Genomic DNA, 27,169 nt, shown 5'->3' on the forward strand with positions numbered 1-27,169 from the left:
AGAAACACAGCTGCTTAGAGCTCTAATACAAGAAATCCATAAATTAGAAGCTGAAGTTACTATGTTTTTCAGCAGGTTATTACTAAGAAAAATATACCAACTCTTACCTACTCACAGAAAGAATCTATACACAATCCTTGAAAAGCCAGATATGAGATATTAGGAATCTTTCTAAACTGAGGCCACATTTGTCATAGTTATAAATGAACTGCTTTAATAATAAAAAATGCTTAATGGGTTGAGTGGTGATGGGGTAATTTATAAATTTTTCATTTATAGTTATTTGAGAATTAAAAAATAGAGAAGAAAGAAAAAACTAAAGAATGAGCTTCAATTGTTCAGATTTGGTGGGGAAATGATGATTGCAGAAGGAGGGAAGGAACAAGTAGGTTTCCCAAGGGGGCAAAACTGGCCTCCACCCCGTGTGGCTTGCAACATCTGTACCTTGGGGCACCTGGCTGGCTCCTAGGCCTAGGAGTTTCTTATAGCCAGAAAACTCTAGTCACTAGCTGGAGACTGTGTCAAGCCTATTTGTGTCTCTGAGAGGTATGCAAAGGCACTTCAGAATCAAAATATTGATGGGAAGCTCTAGACTGAAAAAGAACTGTAGGGGAGGGGCAAAGGAAACATTACATCCCATGGGATAAGAGCAAAAAGAGGCAGAATAATATTCCTAAAATAATATAAATGCAACCCAAAAAGGCAGAACAATATATTTCCATTGTAAACATTAAGTCACTATTTACTATAATTGAACAAAATCTTAATAGGTTTGAACAGAGACTTATTTGGGGAAGCAGTTATAATATCTATCATTATCTTTCCTAAAACTCTACAAAGTTTTGTTAGAAATATATTTACTTGGTTTTATCCATATTATGGGCATCAGGTCAAACAGAAGTTTGGGGTATTGTTCGGCAAGCAATCCACTGTGAAGAGAAATTGACAGATGTTTATTAGAAATAAAATAAAATTTGCATCTTAGAAATTGCTACTTAGCTATTGGCTTTTAATACAAGAGAGGACCAGAGATATGCAGGAAAAGAAATGTAAAAACAAAACCAAACAAAACCAAGGAAGAGGCAATGAAGAATCGAGAGAAACAGAAGAAAAATATGGAAAGGCAATGTGTCAAACAGTGGACAAATATCAATTCCTGCCACTTTAAAAGCACTGTCCATGAGGCCGACACTATGCTGTCACATTTAACCTTCCCAATAGTCTTGTCCCCATTCCTAATCCTATTTCACAGATGAAGAGTGGAAGGAAGCTCAGAGAGACTGAGTACTTTTCTCACAGTAATACAGCTCTTAAATGCCAGCATGAGGATTCAAACACAGATCTATCTATCTAGAAAACGTGGTTTATTTTCCCTATGCTACATTGTTTGTTTCTTTGCTTGCTTGTTTGCTTGCAAGAGGAGGGAAGAAAGGGATGAAAAGATAAATACATATATAAGGAAACGTAAGTTAACAGAAATGTCAGCAGAATGATGAAAATGAAAAGCGAAATAATCAAATGAACTATGTGCAGCTAAGTCTCCTCATATCCCTGTCTTAGAGCCATCTCTGTAAAACCACCTTCATGCTCCTTCTTAAGTGACTTTCCCTGCCTCCGGCTTTAACCCTCCCTTGAGAGCAAAGTGTAACCCTGACTCTGGAAATAGAAGATTATGCTTCGTAATGGATTGTTAAAGAGCAGGGCTTCAAGGGAAATAATCTTTCCCTTTCTCATATGTCTGTGTGTGTGTATATAAATATATATATACACACATATGCATTGTTGTTTCCTAAGCTGGAAATTCAGTATTTATTTAAAATATGTACTTATTATGTCATCAAAATGCAAGAAACTGTTTTCCATTCACCAGGAGAAATGGGAACTTTACTATAAACTGTTTGAAACTGAGGTGCTCCTACACATTACCAAACAGAACGTAACTGTTATAAAACAGAAGAAGGAAAATAATTTCAACTAACTTTTCTACTAGTAAGACCATTGAAATATTAACTCAAAATTGTTCAGAACCTGAAATTACTCACTCATTAACTGTCCGAGCCTGAGTAATGACTTACGGCAAGAATTCTGATATTATTTATTACTTGTCGTATTCTCTAGAAGAAGTCTTTTGGTTGATGGGGATGGCAGGGGGAAAGGTAGCAGACAGCTTATCTCACCTATGATTCAGCTACAAATGAATAGGTCTTTGCAGTTGAAACTACTGACCTTGTTCTGTCCCAGCGTGCTCCATCCAGATATAATCCGTGGATATAAACGCCATCTTCAGGTGTTCCCTCAGATGTATCAGAAGAAATAACCTGAAGGCAGAAGCACACACTAGCAATGATTTTCTCCCTAGACAACTTTGTCTCATAAAGAAAGCAGTAGCTAAATCTTCAGAACATATTCAGGAAAACTCCTCCATATAATAGCTTCTTAAACCGTAAGACTTTTTCAGTAAAATGTAAATCTAAAAATATATAATACGATTCCTTTTGACATATTTTATATGGTTTTACTGTACCTCATATTGATTTTTTGCTAAGATAGAAAAACAGCATTAGATTATTTGAATTGAATATTGAGATATATAAAAATTCTCTCATAAAGATAGCAAGACAAATATTATATACTTTCTTCATGAACACAAAGAATGGAAAGAAGTAGAATTGTTTGTAATGGGCTATAAAAATATGAATTCCCCATATCCTCCTTGCTTAAATACATGCCTTTGATGTAATGATATACTCTGGAGTTTAAGGAGTTTACGGTACCTCAAATTCATATCCTAGTAAATCAATAGGGATGGTATATTTTCTGGCATAATTCTGCATCACTCCAGTTAAAAAGGCTTGGGTGAAAAAGAAACCTGAGAGCCAAAACACACGAGGTTTTCCTGAATTATACCAGTCCTATAAAGGAAAAAAAAAGCATTATGTTCATTTTTCAACTTAAGAATCACCTGACATACAATTCCTGATTCTGGTTTTTGTGTATGTTGCCCACACTTTCCATCACAGGACTCTTTCCTGACACCAAACACACAACCTATCTTGGCCCTTCTACCTTTTATCCCTTCTAGTTACTCTTCTTGGAAAATTCAAACTAACCTTAACATTAACCTGAATAAAACAAAATTTGAAAGATTCAAATCTTCTGCAAAAAGGCAAATGTAAATTATTTGAGGGTTTATTACATTACTTAATACCACTCAACTGAAGAGGGAAAAAAAAATACCACTCAAAAGCAACCATCTTGGGGCTTCCCTGGTGGCGCAGTGGTTAAGAATCCTCCTGCCAATGCAGGGGACACGGGTTCGGGCCCTGGTCCGGGAAGATCCCACATGCTGCAGAGCAACTAAGCCCGTGTGCCACAACTACTGAGCCTGCGCTCTAAAGCCTGCAAGCCACAACTACTGAAGCCTGCACACCTAGAGCCCGTGTTCCTCAACAAGAGAAGCCACCGCAATGAGGAGCTCACGCACAACGAAGAGTAGCCCCTGCTCGCCACAACTAGAGAAAGCCCACATGCAGCAACGAAAACCCGGCTCAGCCAAAAATAAATAAATAAAATAAATAAATTTATTAAAAAAAAAATAAGCAAACATCTTTAGACATCTTATGCATTGTCTAACTATAGCCCTCATGTGTTGGTTCCAGTTCCTTAATCCTCTTAAACTCCCTGCCTCCACACCACTATCGCTGTTCCAGTTTAGATATCCTGGCCTTCTTTCTGTATCATGTGTACCTCTTCTTGTTTCTTCCCTCTGTCTGCTCAGTACATCTATCACAATGCTGCCAGAGTACACTTCTCCATGCATGGTTTAGATCAAGTTTTAGCATCTTTAATTCTTCAGCAATCTACTACTACCCTACCAAATTAAAGTCTAAAACATCTTAGTCTCCTATTCAAGATACTTCACAACCTGGCCCCAAATTGTATTTAAAGATCCATCCCTTTTAGTTCCCCTTTAAAAATCTTACATTCTAATCAGAATGTACTTTTGGTGGTCTCTTCTCTGCACTGGGTGGACATCTGTTGTTTTTTCTGCTTATCTTAAAGTGGCACTACTCTTATATCTCTCTGGAGGATGAACCCTCCTACACTTTCAATCGAAACACTTCTGGTGGTGGAAATGCACCTTCTGGAAGTGGGCATGTCATTCATGCCTAGCTGATCATACCTGCAGTCATAGTGACTGATTCAGGAATGGACATGTGACCCAATCAAAGCCAGAGATGTAGAGACTTTTGCTGGGACTTTTGGGGAAAAGATTCACTCTAAACTCTTTGAAGTTTTGTGGATGTAAGGCCAGAGTTGCTGTTGCTATCCTGCTACCGTCAGACAAGAACCTAACTGAGAATGGAGTTAATCCACAGAGATTGGAGCCGAGAGAAGTGCAAGAAACCAGGATCAGGCAACTACATTTGCACCCTAGGCCAAATGCTGCCTGGAGTCACTTTACTCCTTGGCTTTTTCAATTACATGAGGGAACAAACAATTTTTGCTTATGTCAAAATTTTTACAACAGAATCAATCCTAAATGAAATAGTGCCTTTCATCCTACAGCTGTCTCTTAAGTCCTCTTGCTTTATTTGCAGTGTCCAAAACCATTCATCATTTAGACCAGCTCAAATGCTACCTCATCCAATAAACAAACTCTGCTTTCCTAAGTTAAAAGAACTCTCTCCCTTCTTTGAATTCCCAGAGCATCTTATATGTTGCTCTTAGCTTTTTCTTAGATACACAGATTATCTTCCTGTAGGCTATTGGCAACTTGAAGGTAACCTTGCAACTTTATGCAGCAACAAAGCGCTTTAGACAAAGTGGGTCTCAATTCACATTTGAATGAACAGATGAATTAACAAAATGAACTTTGTCTCTGAGTGAGCAGCACACTATGGGAAGAAGCCAGCTTTGCTCCCTGGGAAGAAGAGAACAAACCACTGCTGGAGACGTTGCAACAGTACAAGCTGTCAGATCAAGAAGAAGAAGAGAAAGAGATGGAGCTTGACAAGGGTACAAACCAAGCAGAACTAGTATCATGCACAAGAAAGCTATAAGAACCCAGAGGCAAGTGTATAGAACATTCCCTTGCTCACTCCAGGGCTTCATTTAGCCAAGAATGTCATGAGTGTCTAGGTCAGCTACTTACATACAATCTCTGAATCAGCTACCATTTACTGAGCACTTAATGCATACCGTAGGCGCTAAGTAATTTACATGCATCACCTCACTTAGTCCACGAAATAATTCAGTGAGTTAGGAATTATTCCTTCCATTTTACTGATGAGGAAACTGGGGTGTAGAAAGATGAGTATCTTGCTCAAAGTCACACAGATACTAAGTGTCGGATCCCAGATTTAATCTGAGATTCCAGCCAGTGTGCAAAAAGCTTAAAAAAAAAAAAAAGGCACAGGCAGGAGGAAGGGAAGGTAAGTAGGGTGAACAGTGAGAGAGAAATGAGAAAAGAAGAAAAAACTCCAGATGACTCAATTTGTTTAATTTGTTAACTCTAAGAATCATTAGGAGGTAAAGTTAAGAGTCCAGGGGAGAGAAAGATGATGGGAAAACTGTGCAGCTTCTGTAAGGGTAAGAAAACAATAGGGAAGATCCATTCAGGGGAAGAGATTTGTGGTGAAGGATGATAAACATGCCCAATAATGAGTGAGATTTTCCTTTCTCATTCAAACAGAATGATTCCAACGGGAAAGCCAATTTCAGAAAGTAGAGTTTGATATGAACTTTATATTAACAATAACAACAAAGGAAATTTGTCCTGGATATTATTCCAGCTGGCATCATGCCAGGACCCCTCTAGGGGACCAAGCTAAAGCCTCTTCAAAGCCCTTCAGGAACAAAGCAGTATACGAGAAATGTAAGCACTTCCGATTAAAATTTCAGAAAAGTTTAGGAAATGAAAAAAAGCAAGATTATGTCAAGGGGAGGATGGAATTAACTATATGTCAGATACTTTTGATAAGGGACAGAAACTACTGAAGCCCGCGTGCCTAGAGGCTGTGCTCTGCAAAAAGAGAAGCCACTGCAACAAGAAGCCTGCACACTGCAACGAAGAGTAGCCCCTGTTCGCCCAACTAGAGAAAGCCCACACACAGCAATGAAGACCCAACGCAGCCAAAAAATAAATAATTTTTTTAAAAAAATGTAAAAAAAGCCCTTATATACTGATTCTTTTGTTAAGTGTATAATCTACATAAAAAGCTCCTATAAATTAATTTTTTAAAAAATTTTCAAATAAATATGGGCCTAGGAGATGAAGAGGCGATTCAAATCAAAGAGGAAATAAAAAAACACCTAGAGACAAATGAAAATGAAAACACAACAATCCCAAATTTATGGGATGCAGCAAAAGGAGTTCTAAGAGGGAAGTTTATAGAGATACAAGCTTACCTCAGGAAACAAGAAAAATCTCAAATAAACAACCTAACCTTACACCTAAAGGAACTAGAAAAAGAAGAACAAACAAAACCCAGAGTTAATAGAAGAAAAGAAATCACAAAGGTCAGAGCAGAAATAAATGAAATAGAGGCTAAAAAAGAATAAATAGAAAAAAAATAAAATAGAAAAAATCAATGAATTAAAATAGAAAAAATCAATGAAATTAAAAGCTGGTTTTCTGAAAAGATAAACAAAATTGATAAACCTTTAGACTCATCAAGGAAAAAAGGGAGTGGGCCCAAATCAATAAAATCAGAAATGAAAAGGGAGAAGGTACAACCAATATACACTACCAAATGTAAAATAGATAGCTAGTGGGAAGCAGCCATAGAGCACAGGGAGATCAGTTTGGTGCTTTATGACCATCTAGAGGGGTGGGATAGGGAGGGTGGGAGGGAGACACAAGAGGGAGGAGATATGAGGATATATGTATATGTATAGCTGATTCACTTTGTTATAAAGCAGAAACTAACACACGATTGTAAAGCAATTATACTCAAATAAAGATGTTAAAACACACACACACACACACACACACACACACACACACACACACACACGAGATATCGCCCTGCATCTGTCAGAATGGCTATCATCAAAATTAACACAAATAACAAATGCTGGCAAGGATGTGGACAAAAAAGAACACTTGTACACTGTTGGTGGGAATTTAACTTGTTGCAGGCACTGTGGAATATGGAGGTTTCTCAAATAACTAAAAATAGAACTAACATATTACCCAGCAATTCCAGTCTCAGATATATATCGGGAAAAAAACAACACTAATTTGAAAAGATACATGCACCCCAATGTTCATAGTAGCCTTATTTATAATTGTAATACATGGAAGCAGCCTAAGAGTCCATCAGCAGATGAATGGATAAAGTAGATGTGGTATATATATACAATGGAATACTACTTGGCCATTAAAAAGAATGAAATTTTGCCATTTGAAGAAACATGGTGGACTTGGAGGAAGTTATGCTAAGAGAAATAAGTCAGACAGAGAAAGACAAATACTTTATGATGTCACTTATATGTGGAATCTAAAAAGTACAACAAACTAGTATATACAACAAAAAGAAGCAGACTCACAGATATAGAAAAAAAACTAGTGGTTACCAGTGTGGGAGTGCAATGTAGGGGTGGAGGAGTGGGAAGCACAAACTACTGTGTGTAAGATAGGCTCAAGGATGTATTGTACAATGTGAGGAATAAAACCAATATCTTGTAATAACTGTAAATGGAAAGTAACCTTTAAAAATTTTATAAAAAAATTAAAACAAACAAAAATAGTCCCATGAAAAATCGGTTTAGGAGATGAATAGGCAATTCACAGGAGAGAACACAAACAGCAAACACACATACCAAAAGAAGCACAGACTCACTAATAATCAAAGAAACTCAAATTGAAACAAAGATATGCTTGACCTATCAGACTGGCAAAAATTAAAAAGCAATGTACGAGAAAGCCTATCGCTCCACATCTTCACAAGTAGGGTTATTTTGTTATTAGCTTCTATAGCGAAACAAATAAAGCGTTTGTATAATAAAAGGGCAACTGAACACTGAGAGGTCATATACCTATGTGAATTTCCAAAATGTATTTTGGGGGCTCTCCCCACCCACTATCCTCACATAAGCATCAACCATACGATGGGGGCAAGCGGAGGAGTTGGGGAGGAAAAAGAGTGTGCTGCCTTACACATCCTTTATGTGTGAGATTGCAGGGTGAAGCATTCGGAGATTTCAAAGCACTCCATCTTCTCCCTGGTTTTATGAGATAAGAGATAAGAAGCACCGATTTCTAGATAATGGACAATTATTGATAAATCCAAGCCTCAGGCTCTTTTTGTGATTTACCATCAGTAGGAAAATCACAAGACCAAGTTGTGAATCTTCAAAAATATAAATGTCACATATTACTTGGGTTTGGGTAAAATAAAATTTTAATTTTCTGCTAGTACTTTGAAATGTGTGTAATTTTCAATATTCTAAAATTTTGATTAGATTATCATGAAACTACTAATCCATTTCATCTAACTCAGAGACATTCAAGTGACCACAGCCAATTTCTAGTATCTCTTCTAGTATCTCCAAAAAAATGAAATAATATATACATTATAACATATAGATATTATATATAATTTTTAACCTGTAAAAAGGTCAGCCGGGCTAGAAAGTCTGTGATGTAACTTCCTAGGGGTTTAAGACTTGGGTATGATCGTTGGGCCCATATTTCTGGAACCTTTCCAACAAGCAGACTGCCAGAGAGTGCCTCCAAAGCAGAATCCATGACAACCACGCCCTTAATAGCTTTTTCAAGGTCCTGTAGAGTGTTGCGTATAGTTTTAATTAAACTGCAAGGAAAGAAATTGTGTCATCAACATATATGATAGTAAATACCAACATACAGTCTTTCCAGAAGAAGAAATAGCAGGATACCATTCACAGCTTTATGGGAGTGTATTCCCAAAGTGTGGTCACCTCCCACTTGATAATATAAAGTAATTTTACGTGATACTTGGATGAACATTTTTCATCTTATTTATTACATATGTATTTTTAAATATAGAAAATAATATAACTTGCATATCAAAATTGGTGCTTTCAAGGTATTATTGCTTAAGACCAGGCAAATTTAAACAGAGAATAATTTAAGGAAAAATATCAGGTAAATAATGTTATAGGTGACATGCAAATATGAAGAAAGTTATAAAGGTACGATACAATGGCTGAAACTTTGGAAACACTGAATTAAAACACACAGTGTATATTCATTTATACCCTTGCAAGTACTTTGTTTCCCACTGAGGCCCAAACTGCTAAGAACACCATAAATATACCTGAAGTGAGGGTTTTAGCCTAGAAGCCTAAGCAACTGAGAGATAGTATGTTATGATATGTAAATACATATGGTCTTTGTATAACAATTACTAAATTAATTAAGGCATCATAGTGTTTTAATATGCTTTATTTTAAAGTTTCAAAAAGTCTGGAAACTGAAACAAACTTGGAAACACTAGAAAATTCATAACCAAAACAATTCTCCATTCCTTAAGCCAGTATTTAACTGTAGAAAATTCAATTTGAAAATTCAAAGCAGGGGCTTCCCTGGTGGTAGGGTGGTTAAGAATCTGCCTGCCAATGCAAGGGTCACAGGTTCAAGCCCTGGTCCGGGAAGATCTCACATGCCACGGAGCAACTAAGCCCATGCAGCGCAACTAGTGAGCCTGCGCTCTAGGGCCCGCGAGCCACAACTACTGAGCCCATGTGCCACAACTACTGAGCCCACTTGCCACAACTACTGAAGCCCATGCGCCTACAGCCCGTTCTTCTCAAAAAGAGAGGCCACCACAATGAGAGGCCCGCGCCACAACAAAGAGTAGCCCCCGCTCGTGGCAACTAGAGGAAAGCCCATGTGCAGCAACAAAGACCCAACACAGCCAAAAATAAATAAATAAATAAATTTATTTATTTTAAAAAATTCAAAGCAAATAATTTGTTTGCTATTTTAGGGTACCTAGTCAATCCAGATAGACTCAGGAAGAAAATGGGGGGGGTGAATATGTGTCAATGGCAGAAAAATGACAAGAGATGTATTTACACATAGACCAAGATAAGGCTCATTCCATCTTCACTTCCTGAGGAGAAGAGCAATAGGTGGATGAGAAATTATGATTAATGAACATTTTTAACCAGTCAAAGCAGATCTCTATTTCATCACCACTTTTACATTATAAAAGATACCTTCCCTTCTGGAGCAGAAGATTACGCGACTTTAAAAACGGAGAAGAACTCTAATGAAATGGCAAGTTTTGATAATTTTTTCTTAAAATTTTAATTCAATACCAGTGTAACTTTTTATCAACTTTGGTTGGTAGCCTTCTGAATAACTGGGTATAGAGCTCCTTACTTGTTAAATCTTTCCATTTCTTGTACTAAAACAGTATTCATGCTCTCTTCATATCTCACGGGATACTTGAGTAGTGCTGATTCAATGTCAAAGTCATTTGGTAGCTAAGAGAATAGATTTTGAAGATCACATATTACTCTCAGAATAAATAATTAGTTTCATTCAGCTATAATATCAATTATAGCTAACATTAGGCAATTACTATGTGCCAAGTATTATGCTAACTGCTTTCCAAACATTATCTCATGTAATCTTTACCATTCACTACTAGGTGGCCATCATTATCATTTAAGTACAGATAGGTTAAGTAAATGCCCAAAGGTACAGAGTCCAAAAGTGGTCTGTTTAAATCCATAGATCTCTAACACTAAGGCCCATGCTCTTTACTACAGGATAGAGTACTATGAAGAAGATATACATTTCTGAAAAGTTGTGTAATTTTCTTTTGTAAATTGAATTTTATTTTCCATTAATAAAACTGATGTACCATTTCATAACTCTTTTTAATTTATTTCCAATAAATTATCAATTGGCTCAAAATGGATTTGCTTACACCACTATCAAATAATTAATGTATAAATGTAGCAAGGTTCCAGGGCATAGGGAAAGAGAAGGCCACTGAGTGTCTGATTTCAATGAGGCATCTCAGAGACACTTGAGGAGACGTGATAAAGGGGACTTTGGGGTTGGTGATCAAGCCCCAAGACAATGGAATTCACACTCTTAAAGGGGCAAAGGAATTTCCCTATGGGGGAACTCCCAAACTAAGAAAGTTGAGCTGCCCAGACTGTCCCCAGGCAATGGTCCTTGGGTGGTACAAAAGAATTCTAAGTCATATTAGGTGGTGTCACTCAAGGCACATCTGGCTCAGCACAAACATTCTACCCCAATTAAGATCTATATGCCACTCCCAGGAAACTTCCTGCTAGGGATCTTGTAAGAGCCCTTTTGGGAGGGCAAGAACCTTGCCCCGAAGAGATAAACCACACAAGAAGAAGGGGCTGAGGGTGAGAAGAGGCAAATGGCAGAAGCAGCAGTCCAGGGGTGGAGGTTGGAGGAGACTAGCTTGATTTTACCCAGGGGTAGAAGGCAGTGTTGCTCCCTTCTCCTCTCCAGTGGCCACAGCCAGGCTTAAGGTGAGTAGGCTCTACTTAAGGACTGGTGTAAGGCAAGGGTACCAACTGTGAGAGTAGAGTAGGTGCCATCCGTGGATTTTCAAGGCAGATGGGGTAGGGGTCAGGTTCTGCTCTGTCAGAGTGCCTGACAATGAAATATGGGGATAATTATAGTATTTATCCTGGAGGGGAGTTGTGAAGATCTGTGCTTAGCACCATGAAGTCCTCTTAGTAGTTCTTTACTGAATTTAAGACACAGAAAAAAGTGAGAAAAGAGATTATCATTCCACTTTACCAAGAGGGCTAAGTACATTGGGCTGTAGTATGGGGGGGAAAAAAAGGCTGTAGCTGTTAATTTAGTGCTGATCTTATTTCCCTGTGCCTCCTCACTTCTGAAGGTATAGATTAAAAACCATTCCCTCCTTGAACCAGCAAGTTCAGACCATTTCCTCCATTTAAAAAAAGTAGTCCCGGGCTTCCCTGGTGGCGCAGTGGTTGAGAGGTCACCTGCCGATGCAGGGGACATGGGTTCGTGCCCCAGTCCGGGAAGATCCCACATGCCGCGGAGCGGCTGGGCCGGTGAGCCATGGCCACGGAGCCTGCGCGTCTGGAGCCTGTGCTCCGCAACGGGAGAGGCCACAACAGTGAGAGGCCCGCATACCGCAAAAAAAGAAAAAAAAAGAAAAAAAAAAGTAGGCCCACCATCTTTATTTAGAAATGATAATAAATCATATATTCAGTAGCTTATCCACAACTGTAGTTACTAAGAACTTACTATTTGCCAGGCATTATACAAAGCACTTTAATTTAATGATCTCCTTAATGTTCACAAGAACATTATACAGCTGGTACTATTATCACCACTTTACAGATTTGAAAACTAATGTTCAGAAAGGCAAAGTATCTCACTCAAGGTCATAATGCTGCTAAATGGAGTTTTCAAGTTGACATTTCAGTGCCATTTTGATTTATGTTATATTACAAGTAACATATCTTAAGCTAAACATTACCTTGTTGAGAATATCTTTGGTAATTTCTAGTAGAATCTGGTCAGCACTTCCTGAGGATCCTGTCTGTTTGGAGCCTCCTTGGGTGAGGAGCAAGGACTCAAAGAGGATTTTTGTTTGTTGAAGATCTTTGGAGATATCAACATTTTCATGTAATCCAAATATCTCAGGGTGTTGAGTAAATGGAAGTTTCTACCAGAAAATAGATTCAACAAGCATCACATTTTCACTGGATACGTTAATTCATAAGGTAGACATGTGCAGACCAAAAAGGGTTAAAAATCAACTAAACATCAAACAACAGAGGAATCAAACTTTTCCAGTTTTCAGTAACTACTAGAAGCAAAATATATTGAAAGCTGATTGAACCATAGTACTTGTCTAATCCTATACATTATGGGGGACTACTTCACTATTTGCTTTTTAGAAAAATCACACTTGAATCTCACCCTATTTTCAGTGATATCAGTTACCTTAATGAATTCAATGTACTCATTATAAGTGCCTTTGGGAGGTGCAAAATAGTTTCCACTGGGAGAAAACTTATAATGAGAGTTTTCAATTATGTTTGCGTTATAAAAGTCAGCCAGCATGGTTAAGAGGAGACGTCTGTCCCAATCATCTGTCACTCTTCCTCCATAGTTACACTCTCCAGTCAGGTAAGAGATAGCTTCAAATGGAATTGTATCATATTCATTTATAAATAACTGAAACAAAGGAAAAATGAAATGAGAAAAACCTTAAAGTATCTCACTTCATTTCCATTTTAAGATGGCCTTAAATATCTATCAATCAATCAATCATCCATCAATCTATACACATGGAAGTGGGGTTGGAAGAATTATCATCATGGTTGTTTTGAAGCCCCATGTCATAAAGGCCCTTATCACAGCACAGAAGCAGAAAAATACAATATTCTGTGGTTGTCTAGTTGGATTAATATATTTGGTAAAACATGACAGAAATAATGGGAAAGTATTGGAGTTGGACAGACCCGAGTTCAAATCTTACCTCAATGGGTAAATTTACTTCTTAGCTTTGGTTTTCTCCAAAATAGGGATAATACCCATCTTACAGGGTTGCTGTGAGAATTAAAATTCATGTAAGTAATGTGCCTAGTTCAAAGTCTGAGTGAGTAGTAATTTATAGCGGACATTTGATCTTTTTCCTTTGGTGGGGGGCTGCTGACCATCTCATGCATCTCATGTTTCATTGTAAGTCTACAGAAACTGAAAAAGCCGACCACTCACTTTCTTAGCCTCCATTATGGCTAAAGCCTAGGCCTGTGACCTGGGCTTGGAAACTCAGATGTAGCCATCCTAGACTGAACTGGGGTTTAGGGTGCAAAGAAGCAGGAACAGCAAAGAATTTTTTTGATGACATCAGAGAGTATGTAGTAGACTAGTGTCTGTGTGGCAGCTATGAGCTGTGGTGTCCGATATTTAATAAAAGTAGAAGGAATGCTGTTACCAGACATGATATGATTCTGGATATGACTGTGGATGCCTTGGCTCTCCAGCCATCTTGGTGATTCTGTGACCTACCCAATATTCTTTCAATAAATTCCTTTTCTACTGTTTTTGTTGACTGATAGAGCTAAATTGTAGATCTGACTGAGTGGAGGCTAAGAGTAGAGTATAGTGAGGACCTATATAAAGCCAACGCTGAGGAGGGCACTGCAAAAAGAAAGAACTAGGGTCCTTGATGGCAACACTTTTGTTGAATCAACCAACTCCAGAGTCTGTCCTTCCTCTGCAACTCTTTTTTATGTGAGATAAAAAGTTTCATTATGGTTTAAGCCAGTTTGAATCAGGTTTCCCATTATTTGCAGCAGAAAAATGCAGATGGAGATTATGCTTTATAAGCCAAAATTATAATTATTAATACCATCTAGCCAACTATTAGTGGTGTTGGGAGAACTGAATAAGTCATTCTAAGCAAAGGGAATTGCCTAGGGCCTGGTGCACAGTGATCCTCCATCAATGTTAGTTCCTTTCTAATTTTACCTGTAGCTGTCGAATACTGATGCGTAAATCTGATTCATTAAATCCATATGGAATATTCCAACCAAGAGGACCAAATTTCTTTCTCTCTTGCACAAGGGCATGAAAAAAACAAACTCCAAAGAGTAACTTCTCCCATGCCTTTAAGATAAAAATATGCAACAAGAAAAAAATCTGATCAGATTTCCATTACTAAAATGAGGGGAACTGATGATCTTTCATTATAAGGTTCTATGATCATATATCTCTACAAACTTTTATTTAGAAAGACTATCCAAAATAATGCTTACTATAAAAAGTATTAATCTTATGACTTATCCAAAATCTCCAAGCTAGACAAACTACAATAACATTATACTTTATTAAAATGCAATAGTGCTAGAGAGACATGCCAAGATGGCAGAATAGGAAGACCTTGAACTCACCTCCTTCCTTGATACACCAAAATTACTACTACTTACAGAGCAATTATCTATGAGAACAAACTGAAGGTAGAAGAAAAGATTTTCCACAACGAAAGACATAAAGAGAGAACCACAAGATGGGTAGGAGGATCAGAGACATACTGTAGTCAGGACCCAGGTTTGCTGACCCACAAATGAGAGGAAAATCACAATTATAGAGGTCCTCCCCAAGGATTGAAGGGTCTGAGCCCCACATTGGGCTCCCCAGTGTAGGGGCCCTGCACTAAGAAGACAAACCTCCAGAACGTCAGGCTTTGAAAGCCAGCAGGGCTTATGTTCAGGAGAGCTGGTAGGCTATAGAAAACAGAGACTCCACTCTTAAAGGGCGTGTGCAAAATCTCCTTAGTACTGATGTTTCCTTCCATGCAGGGAAACTTCAATTAATGTAACACTCCTGGATTTTCTCCATCCTTATACTCACTGGTGGAGGGAGGAGTACCTATCTGACGGGTAAATTTGGGGAAAGTCAAGCGAATATGCTTTGCTCAGCTTTTCCCTTTTCTCTCTTAGAAGTGAGCTTCCTGCAGGGAAGGAAGTTTTCCTCTGTTCCTCTGGGTAGATAAATGTACTTAATTCTGGGTTCAGTAATACTAAGCCCACTTGTTCACAGATGTAAACTACATCTTCCAACCTAGTCTATATCAGTAATTAAGGTTATAATTTGGTTCCCATATGTTTGTACTTTTTCCTGTTTCTTAACTGGTAAGAATTTGGGCAGAGAAAAGGAGTGCTATTTATTGGAACTCCTAACGTCCTCAATACCATGTGCAAAACTTTTTTACATACGGATACATTGAAGAGTGTTATTAATATGTCAAAACATTATTACTAGAATTTCCATGAAGACAGACCTTTTTGGTGATGGCAGTGTCTATTTTACTCTCACTGCATTATATCGTACCTAACAAACATATCTGTTGAAAGAATAATGTTAAAATAGATTGCTACTCTTGGGTCTTAATTGTCTTAATCAAATGCACTGTTGGACTTTTGTACAAACTAAGAAATGTTCATTCATTTAACAAATATTTATTTGAGTATCTACTACATGGGAAGCAGAACACAAACAACTGGGAATAAAATAACAGGTAGAATTTCTATCTTCTTAGGAAATGCCTAAAGTTTAATATTAAATATTTATGTTTTCATATTTTTTCACTATAAAAACACATTTTAAAAGTTCCAGAGGCTGAATATTACCAGTTCCTTTCCCTCGCATCCATTGAAAAACTGAGGATCAGAAACTGGATGAGTGAGATATGATTGGAGGAGATTTAGCCGAAGACCCGTAGGAGGCTCATTAGTCATTTTTACTCCATTCTGTAGAATTGTTACTGGGAACTAAGACAAAATAAACAAAGAGCATTACTCTAGATGACCAACTCAAGTCCTAAAAATACATACACTAGTGGATTAAAAATAGGTATAAGGGAGGACTCCAGAAATATTTTTAAAACCTCTTAAGGTTAAGCATTTAAGATATACAATGTATCAATAACACATAACCAAATAAATGTACTACACTCCATAGGAAATAAATATACTTTTGGAGATGGGTAACTTGTGAGCCAAAGCCTAAAGGATGAGTTACAGCCTTCGGGAGAAAAATCTTCACATATTTTTTCCAACATGGGCATCCAGGAGACAGCGAGGTGACAGTTCTGTAGGCAAACCCAAGTTCCTTCCTCTATTGCTGCGTTAATCATTTTTGTTGCAATTGGCCCTTGTCCCTGTCCCAGTGAAATAGCTTGAAATTTATTTCCAGACATAGCTTTATCATTTGCAAATTTCAGTAGGCCTAAGAGGGCACAAAAAAATAAATGGTTTCACTGCTTACTCTAAAATTATAAAATATGCCTTATGTTTCAGTGTATAAGTATTTAATTGTGAAAAATTCTAGTTACCTTTCCTTATAAACACCGAATTTACTGATTTACACTCATCTAAGAAATAGATATGGAACGAGATGATTTATTTATAATTTATTAAGTTGACATTATGCACTTACTGGCCATGGGATCTGCTCCTGGAGATAACACAAAAATTAAGGGAATGGTGCAATTTGAATCCAAATAACTCTTCGTCAAATCAAATGGTGGAGGCTCTACAAACTTTTTCCCTAGTTTGTCAGTTACATAGTTAGTTATGGCTGGAGTTATCTGTTGAAGAGAGAAAAAATATGATCTTTAGAGTAACTTCTATTCCACATAACATAACAACATTCCACAACATAACATAACATTCCACATAACAACTTTGATTATTACTGAAAACCGACAGAGTAAACTATGAGTCTAATGGATAAGAAAAGCATGCAGCATATCATAGGCAAAGCGCTAATTTTCCTAATATATAAAAGGTATCTATAAATTGATGGGGCAAGACTAACAATCCAAAAGAAAATGGGCAAAGAAGATAAACAGTTTGTAGAAAATGAAATAGAAATGGATCTTAAACATAGGAAAAGATGCTCAACCTCATTTAGTATAGCAGAGACTGCAAACTGTTCCCATTCTGTGTCTCCTTTTGGTAACAGAACCCCAAGTTTTCCCAACCTTTCATGCAGCTAGATGTGGCCATGTGACTAAGTCTTGGCCAGAGAAATACAAATGGACATTATATATGGAGCTTCCAGATCCTATTTTTTATAAGCAAACTGTTTGCCTTCAACACTCTCTTTTCCTGTTCAACAGATGTGGTGTTCATGACCCAGCTTCAATCTCACTGACAAGGACCACACTTTAGGAGTCTTCTCTAGCATGAGAGAAGGAACTTGAATCTCTGGATGATCTCAAGAACAGAGATGCCCTGCCGGCCCTCAAGCAAATACTCTGGGCTGTTAGGAGAGAGAGAGAAAATAACTTCTATTTTGTTTCAGCTACTGTACTTTAGGTCCCTTTGTTACAGCAGCTTTGTCTATACCCTAATACTTATAAATAAGAAAAATACAAATTATAATTATACTTAGATACCATTTTTTACCATCAGCTTGTTATATAAATGGGACAAAGATAGCCTGTGTGTATTTACCGCTGGATTGTTTATTTTTCACAGTAGGCTAAAACCTGTTAGTTCAAAAGTCCACTGGCACCAAACTCAAAATGTTGCATATTCAACTGTTTTAAACATAGCCCAAATAAGCAGATTTTTAACCATTTAGAGTTTGCCTACTTTTCACCCAACATCTGCTAGCCATAAAAAGATAAGCCCCAGGATATAAAGAGCCCAAGCCACTACTGCCCTTCAGAGCTCTGACACAGAGACTCTCAGCCGCCATGCTGATGAATAACGTCGTCCAGATACTACACAAGTCCCCTCTCCATTAGGGGTTCCCTTGCCTTCCCCTCTCCTTTGGAGTTGTGGACCTCTCCTCACTCCCAGCCTCTGGACAGACACCTGCTATGAGGGATTTCTTTCCCCCCCAACAAACAAACCTGTCAAAGTAACATCTAATGAAACTCATGTGCGTTACTGCCACCTCGATCAGCCCCAGAATCCTCAACCTCTCTGCACAGATTGGCAAAGATCCAAAAGTTTGGCAACAGGGCTTCCCTGGTGGTGCAGTGGTTAAGAATCCGCCTGCCAATGGAGGGGACACGGGTTCGAGCCCCGGTCTAGAAAGATCCCACATGCCGCGAAGCAACTAAGCCCACGCACCACAACTACTGAGCCTGTGCTCTAGAGCCCATGAGCCACAACTACTGAGCCCATGTGCCACGACTACTGAAGCCCACATGCCTAGAGCTCCTGCTCCACAACAAGAGAAGCCACCACAATGAGAAGTCTGCGCCCCGCAACGAAGGGTAGCCCCCGCCCGCCGCAACTAGAGAAAGTCTGCACGCAGCAACGAAGACCCAACACAGCCAAAAATAAATAAATAAATAAATAAATTTTAAAAAGTTTGGCAACATACTGGGTGGGCAAAAGTACAGGTAAACAGAGGGCAAATCCACTGACACAGCAATTTTGTTCCTAGGAATTTATTCTGATATATAGTTGCACATGTGAGAAATGACTTTTGAATAAGGTTATTCATTGCAGCATTTTTATAATAAATAATATATAAATATTATAAAGATCCATCAGTAGGAACTGGCTAAAGAAAATATTGTACACTCATACAATGGAATACCATGCAATTGTAAAAAAAAAAAGAAAGAGAACACTATTTACGAATTAGTAGAGAAAAAAGCAATATGCAAAACAGTGGATGCTACCATTTGTGTTGAAAATAAATGGAAAAAGAATTTATATGTATGTACATTTATATGTGTATAAAAGGACAACAAGAAGCAGATAACATTAACTGCTTGAGAGGAAGGATGATGAGTGACTGAGAGATGGAGACTGGAGGCACACTTTTCATTGTATTCATATATTCATATGATTCAAAACAGTGCATCAGTTTTGAACCACAGGAAGATATGACTTACTTATAAATTATATTAAAATTAATTAAAAATAAAAGAAGGCTGTTCATCAATATTAGCAGCAGAAAAATCAGTACAAAGAGGTATCAGACATTATCTTCTAAATGCCAAACGAATTTCTAAAGGGAATGTGTAAGAATTTGATGGAGAGAGGAGTGATCATCACAGGCTTCTTTGGTCCTGGAAGGTTTGTGGAATACATGGGGAGGAAGGATAGAGGCTTCTATATGGGTAATTTACTGTAGTTGTGAGCAATTCTGTAGTTCTAAATAGTAGAAGTTTCAAGGAGAAGAATACTAGAAGTTTCAAGAAGCTTCTATATGGGTAATTTTGTGTAGTTGTGAGCAATTCTGTAGTTTTAAATAGAAGTTTCAAGCTGAAAAGAGGTCTGATTAGCCAAGGTAATAAGACTGCAAAGCTGTACTTTTGTCATTATTCTACAGGTATTGACAGGCTCCTGAAGGTTTTTTTTTAATAAAGAGCTCACAATGACATAGCAGCTTTTTATTTCTTTCTTTAATAACTACACATGCGCAATGATGAAATCTTTTTCATCCTTTTACCATTAACACAATGTAGAGTTTCCACCTAGCACAGGAGATCTTCAGTATACATTTTTAAGGAAAGGGAGATGCTGAGGACACAGAGACCTTGCTCCGCATTACCCTACGCACTGGCCAGGGGCAATGCTCCCTGACATGATGCAACTGCAATCGAGTATGATAGTTTTCTATAGAAAAAGTATCTTGTTCCAGTAATTTAACATGAGAAGAAGTTATAAGACTTTTCTATAATATTAAAATATATATTTTAATCCTTCATGTAAGATACTCTAGAAAAGAAATTATGGAGACTTAAACAGACCTGGATATGGGCTTTGTGATGATTAATTTTATGTGCCAGCTTGGCTAGGGCACAGTATCTAAATACCTGTTAAGGTATTTTTAAAATAAGATTAACATTTAAATCAGTAGACTTTGAGTAAAGTAGATTACTCTCCATAATGTGATTCAGCCTCATTCAATCAGTTGAAGGCCTTAAGAGAAAAAAAGACCGATTTCTACTGAGGAAGAGGGAATTCTGTCAGTAGACCACCTTTGTACTCAAGCTGCAACATCAGCTCTTCCCTGGGTCTGCAGCCTGCAGATTTTGGACTTGCCAGCTTCTCACAATCATGTGAGCCAATTCCTTAAAATCATCAGAATCCTACTGATTCTGTTTCTCTGGAGAATCCTGACTAACACAGACTTTAACTGAATTTGGTTTAATGCAATTAAATTCAACTCAACTCACAGATATTTACTGAGATGTCCAACCATCTGCCAGGTACTGCTTTAAGTCCTGGAGATACTGAACAAAATAAGACACGGGTCCTGACCTCAAGAAGCTCAGAGTCCAGTGAGAGACCCTACCAAGTAGACAGACAATTACTGTGTATTCCAGTGTGGTCAGTGTGGTGTTTAAGCACAGGATCCCAAGCATGGCAGACAAACCAGTAACCCCACACGTGGTACTGAAACAACATCTCCACTGGTCATCAGAGAGCCATTCTGTGGAATGCAAATAGGCAGGGGTTTCCCAGATGCAGAGCTACTCATTCCTAAAGTTTACCATGAACAAGGGAAGCTATTTGTGATAAAATAATGAATAAAGCACTGTTTTGGCCTTCAAGGGACTTATTTTCTAGTGAAAGGAACATATATATATATACATACAACTATCAGGTAGGAAAGAATGAGGTACATTTTAATAATGTACAAAGGTCTTTGGGAGTTAGAGTAAGGAGAAATACTCAGAAGTCACGTAATTATATAGGCCTCTGTTTGAACCTACTCAGAGACTGAATGAAGCATTAGATAATGCTCCTTGTGAAAAAAATGTTAAAAAAAAAAAAAGGAAAAAGAAAAGACAGGACCATTGCAATCACTTTCAATACCTTCATTTTATATGTGGTTGTAACTGGAACTCAGAAAGGTGAAGTGACTTACTCAAAGTTTTAAGCTACATATATAAGCATAGCTTTTAGTTTTTTGGGTTTTTTTTAAACATCTTTATTGGAGTATAATTGCTTTACAATGGTGTGTTAGTTTCTGCTTTATAACAAAGTGAATCAGCTATACATATACATATATCCTCATGTCTCTTCCCTCTTGCGTCTCCCTCACCCCCTCCCTATCCCACCCCTCTAGGTGGTCACAAAGCACCAAGCTGATCTCGCTGTGCTATGCGGCTGCTTCCCACTAGCTATCTACTTTACATTTGGTAGTATTTATAAGTTAGCTTTTAGTTTTTTGTTTAAAATTTTTCCTTTTGTAACACTATAACTCTTTTCTCGAGTGTATGAAAATTGGTATCAGCCTATTTATTTCACCTAAAGAAAGATTTTTGTGCTTGTTTGAACTAATAAAATTATGACACATTCAAGATTTTCTACTGTCTTCTGCTTCTAGTCAATATTGAGGAAATGGACCAGATTTACCTTCTTGCCATAAAGAACTAAAAAATGGGCAATATTAATGAAACAGCCATTTTCAGACATAAGGCTGTTCAGACAATAGGCGGTACAGGACAGTGATTCCTGATAAAAAAAGAAACAAACAAGGTGAGACCTATTATCCCCTTGACTTTCCTCTGGGAGATACATTCCAGACTGTGGAACAAGGAGAGCAACTGAAAGTGGTACAACACAGTGTTGCTGAATTGGGAAGACAGGAATCAGAGTTCAAGGAGGCTCAGGCTGCTGGAAGTTTCAGAGTTCAAATTTGAAGGGAAGTATCCAGAGAAAGAGCTCAGAAATCTGCATAATATTGTCCTTCTATCTTTGCTGAACACCATGGTGTGTATACATAGGCCAAGCAAAGAGTGACTGGGGAGCTGTGAACTTGGGATATGAGGAGCTACCAGAGTTCATGAAAGGCTGGGAATCATTCAAGTTCCCAGTAGCCACAATGGAGAGCCCTTGGTGATCACTTGGGGCGTTCAGTAAAGGCCCTAGAAGGACCACACTTTAGCCATGGAACTAAACTATCCATGGAGTAAAGGCTATTCTATACCTGCGCTAACAAATCTTAAAACAATCTTTGAAAGGAGCAATCTGAATTTAACTGTATAGTCAAAGGGGTAGGTAAACCTTTTCTATAGAGAGCTAGATAGTAAATATTTTAGGTGTTGTGGGCCACATACAATTTCTGCTGCTTATTCTTTTTCTTTTCTTTTTTAAATTTACTTATTTTATTTATTTTTGGCTGCATTGGATCTTCGTTGCTGCACGTGGGCTTCTCATTGCGGTGGCTTCTCTTGTTGCGGAGCATGGGCTCTAGGCGTGCAGGCTTCAGGAGTTGTGGCATGTGGGCTCAGTAGTTGTGGCTTGTGGGCTCTAGAGTGCAGGCTCAGTAGTTGTGGTGCACGGACTTAGTTGCTCTGTGGCATGTGGGATCTTCCCAGACCAAGGCTTGAACCCATGTCCCCTGCATTGGCAGGCAGACTCTTAACCACTGTGCCACCAGGGAAGCCCTATTATTTTTTTTTAAAACAACCCTTTAAAATGCAAAAATCATTTACAGTTCATGGGCTGGACAAAAATAGGTCACTGGCTACATTTGGCCCAGAGGTGTTGTTTGCTAATCCTGAACCAGCAGAACAAAAGTCAACAATCTTTAAAGGAAGATGACAAAATCAAAATCATAAACAATGTTGAGCATCCAATCAAACATTACTGTGCATGCCAGGATGTGGGAAAATATACTCTATAACCAAGAGTAAAATCAGTCAATAGAAACAGATCCAGAAATGATGGAATTAGCAGTCAAGGATTTAAAAACAGTTATTATAACTGTTTTCAAGTATTTAAAGAAAAGTATAAACAGAATGAAAGGAGAAATAGAATATATAAAAAAGAACAAAATTAACGTTCTGTAAATGAAATATACAGTTGCTGAAACAAAAATTAATTGGATGGAATTAATAGCAGATTAGACACTATAAAAGAAGAAATCACCAAATTTAAAGATAGCAATAGAAACTGTCCAAACTGAAGTACAGTGATACAAAGGATTTTAAAATAATTAACAGAGTATCAGTCACCTATGGTATAATATCAAGCAGTCTAATGTATATTTAATTGGAATCATGGGAAAAAAGTATTTGAAGAAATAATGGCCAAAGTTTTTCTCAAGTTGAGGAAAACTATAAACCTATAGATCCAAGGAACTCAATGAACCCATGTGAGCATCTGAAATAAAGGTTAAAGTACCAAATAACAATAACTTTAAACCTAGTACTTCATAAATGGCAAATTATCTGGGTTCCAAATAGAACACATTTGTCTTTTACCTTATCAGGTCTTAAGCACCGAAGAATTATGATTTTCTGTAGTTCATTTAGCATTGTATCCATTGGTGCTGGAAATTTAGCATTGTGTGGCTCTTTACTATTGTAGATCTCCCGCCATTCAGCTATATTGTCACAAAAATGATTCCTAATGGAAAGAAAAGCTTAATGATTATCCTTTCATTGGGAAAAAATTTTAAAAAGAGATTGTTAAATGAGGAGATGGATCAAGACAGCTATAGAGATATTTTTTAAAAATCACTAGATGAAATTAAAAAATCACTAGATTACAAATTTACCCATTACTATTCAATGCTAAGTCATTGTGTTTAAACAATTACCTGAGTCCTTTGAATGCAGGAAATTCACTTGCACGACAGATTTCCTCCCAGCTTTTATCCTGTAGCCAAGTTGGATCAGGATTTTTCTCAGAACTCTTAAGACTTACACCTCCAGTTAAAAGAAACATCAGTTCCTGGTATTCAATCTCTTTCTTTGCCCTGTGTTCCCAAAATAAGGACTGCTGTAAATTGTTGTTTTAAAATTGAATGAAGTCAATTTCTGCTTATATAGCCTGGATAAAACAATCAGAACTGACCTACCCTACTGCTATAAACAACTAGGAACTGGAAAAAAAATAAACAATTGTTTTTAGAAATTATAATAGCTAGTGCAGGACTGTGGTCCATGAAAAAAAGGGAGACAAGGTGATCCCCATGATTGCCTCAGCTAACCTCCGGGAGGCAGTTTTCAGACTACAAAGCATGAGGATAATCAAATCAGAATCTAAGAGTACTGCTGAGTTGAAGAGACAGAGATCAGAGTTAAGGAAGGCTAAGGTGGCTGCAATTTGTGGGCAGAGTACCAGAAGGGAGGAAGATACATGGACGAGGAGCTCCAGAAATCTGCATAGATATCCTTTTTATTCTATTGCTAAATGCTGAGTTATGTATGAGTAGGGTAAAACCCCAGGAGGACAGGCAAAGAATATCTGGGGAGCTGCAAACTAAGTAGCTACCAGAGCTCACACAGGACTGAATATATGAGTTATTGCCAACTAGAGTTGAATCTTTATTGAACACCAGAGGAGTTCAGTGGTGACACTGGAGATACTTTAGTAGTGAAGCTAACCTAGCTGTAGAATAAAGTCTACTCTAAAACTGTCATAAGAAATCTTAAAAATAAGACTTGAAGAGGTCAAATGAATTCAGTATAATTTAAGTACCTGCAAAAGTAAAGTCTAGTGCTCTTTAAAGCAATTAAAAAAAAGAGAGAAAAACAAATACTGTATGCTAACACATATATATGGAATCTAAGAAAAAAAAAAAAAGGTCATGAAGAACCTAGGGGTAAGACAGGAATAAAGACACAGACCTACTAGAGCATGGACTTGAACATATGGGGAGGGGGAAGGGTAAGCTGTGAAAGTGAGAGAGTGGCATGGACACATATACACTACCAAAGGTAAAATAGATAGCTAGTGGGAAGTAGCCACATAACACAGGGAGATCAGCTAGGTGGTTTGTGACCACCTAGAGGGGTGGGATAGGGAGGGTGGGAGGGAGGGAGACGCAAGAGGGAAGAGATATGGGAACATATGTATATGTATAACTGATTCACTTTGTTATAAAGCAGAAACTAACACACCATTGTACAGCAATTATACTCCAATAAAGATGTTAAAAAAAAAAAAAAAAAGACCCAGCACTTACCAATGTAAAATTCACAACATCCATAACCAGGAGAAAAGTCAGTACATAGATATGATGTAGAAGTGATAGAGATGATATAACAAGCAGATAAGAATGCTAAAAGAGCTATTATAAACATGCTGAAGGAGTGAAAGTGAAACATGAACATAATGAAGAGAGAAGTGGGCAAAATAAAAAATAACCAAATGAAACTTCTAGAGATAAAAAATTAAAATCTGAAAGAAAAATTCACTGACTTTTTCTCAGATTTACAGAAATTGAAAGTATGCATTACCAGTAGACCTACACTATAAGAAATGTTCAAGGAAATTTCAGGTAGATGGAAATTTGAATCAACAAAAAAGAATAAAGAGCATCAGAAATGGTAACTAGTAGATAAACATAAAAGACATTTTTCTGTTACTTATGTCTCTTTTAAAAGTAATTGACTATAGCAAAATAACAACATGCTGTGGGCTTTATAACATATATACAAGTAAAATGTATGACAATAAAACAAAAGCTATGAGGGGAAAGATAAAAGTATATTGTTTTCAGTTCTTATATATATATGAAGTAGTATAATTTTACCTGAAGATAGACTATAAGTTCAAAGGTATACTATAACCCTAAACAAATCACTAAAATAATAAAACATAAAATTATAGCTAATAAACCAACAAAGGAGATAAAATGGAATCATAAAAATGCTCAATTTAAAGAAAAATAGATTTATAGAGACGTGGATGAGCCTAGAGACTGTCATACAGAGTGAAGTAAGTCAGAAAGAGAAAAAGAAATATCGTATATTAACATATATATGTATAATCTATATACATATATATGTATATATATACACATATATATGTAGAATCTAGAAAAATGGTACAGATGCACCAGTTTGCAAGGCAGAAATAGACACACAGGCGTAGAGAACACATGTATGGACACCAAGGGGGGAAGGGGGGTGGCATGAATTGGGAGATTGGGATTGACATGTATACATTAATATGTATAAAACAGATAACTAATGAGAACCTGTTATGTAAATAAATAAAAATAAAACCCACAGGTTAAAAAAATAAATAAAACAGACACTAAGTTCCCAAAAAAAAAGAAAAATAGAAAATGAGGAAACATGCAACAAAGAAAAGACGGGCAAAACAAAATAAATCATAAGATGGTAGATTTAAACATAACTCTATCTATTATCTCATTAAATGTAAATAGTCTAAACAATTTCATTAAAGGTAGTGATTATCAGATTGGATAAAACAAGTAAGACCTAATTACATGCTGTCTATAGACACAGTTTAAATATAAAACAAATAGGTTAAAAGTAAAAGTATGGAAAAATATATACCATGCTAACACTATTCAAAAGAAAGCTGGAGGGGCTACAATAATATCATACAAAGTAGATTTCAGAGCAATAAATATTACCAGGGATTTTAAAAAGTCAAGTCAATTTATTAAGAGGACATAACAGTCCTAAACATTTATACATCTAATAACAGCAACAAAACACAAAATAATATTGATAGAACTGCAAGGAAAAGTCTCTATAGTTAGAGATTCCAGCTCTCTCTCTATAACTGAACAAGTAGATAGAAAGTCAATAAAGATATAGACGATATATGGACCATCTTGACCTCCTTGACATTTTAGAACATTCCACCCAAGAACAGCAAAATACACATTCTTTCCAAGAGCACATAGAACATTTACAAAGATGGATCATATTCTGGGCCATCT

The 27,169-nt window shown here is 37.2% G+C and overlaps 1 protein-coding gene across 20 annotated transcripts in view; it reads right to left on the reverse strand.

Moving 5' to 3' along the window:
• The window catches only part of DNAH12 (dynein axonemal heavy chain 12), a 232,905-nt gene that overhangs the window by 1,093 nt on the left and 204,643 nt on the right, over positions 1-27,169 (reverse strand). For 17 of the 20 annotated variants that reach the window (XM_029241697.1, XM_029241704.1, XM_029241707.1 and 14 more), the window contains 13 exons: positions 24,065-24,223; positions 23,727-23,871; positions 16,973-17,123; positions 16,509-16,762; positions 16,165-16,305; positions 14,504-14,641; positions 12,971-13,204; positions 12,501-12,689; positions 10,376-10,479; positions 8,615-8,819; positions 2,775-2,912; positions 2,227-2,318; positions 862-929 (listed from right to left, as the gene is read on the reverse strand). In XM_029241697.1, the coding sequence (XP_029097530.1) occupies positions 862-929; positions 2,227-2,318; positions 2,775-2,912; positions 8,615-8,819; positions 10,376-10,479; positions 12,501-12,689; positions 12,971-13,204; positions 14,504-14,641; positions 16,165-16,305; positions 16,509-16,762; positions 16,973-17,123; positions 23,727-23,871; positions 24,065-24,223 (2,018 nt within the window). Of the gene's footprint in view, positions 1-861; positions 930-2,226; positions 2,319-2,774; positions 2,913-8,614; positions 8,820-10,375; positions 10,480-11,457; positions 11,636-12,500; positions 12,690-12,970; positions 13,205-14,503; positions 14,642-16,164; positions 16,306-16,508; positions 16,763-16,972; positions 17,124-23,726; positions 23,872-24,064; positions 24,224-27,169 lie in introns of those variants that run through there. The other 3 variants (XM_029241710.1, XR_003796539.1, XR_003796540.1) reach the window with 3 other exon arrangements.

This window comes from Monodon monoceros, unplaced genomic scaffold, assembly GCF_005190385.1.
Source record: "Monodon monoceros isolate NGI ecotype Baffin Bay Population unplaced genomic scaffold, NGI_Narwhal_1 Super_Scaffold_3, whole genome shotgun sequence".
Lineage (NCBI taxonomy): Eukaryota > Metazoa > Chordata > Mammalia > Artiodactyla > Monodontidae > Monodon > Monodon monoceros.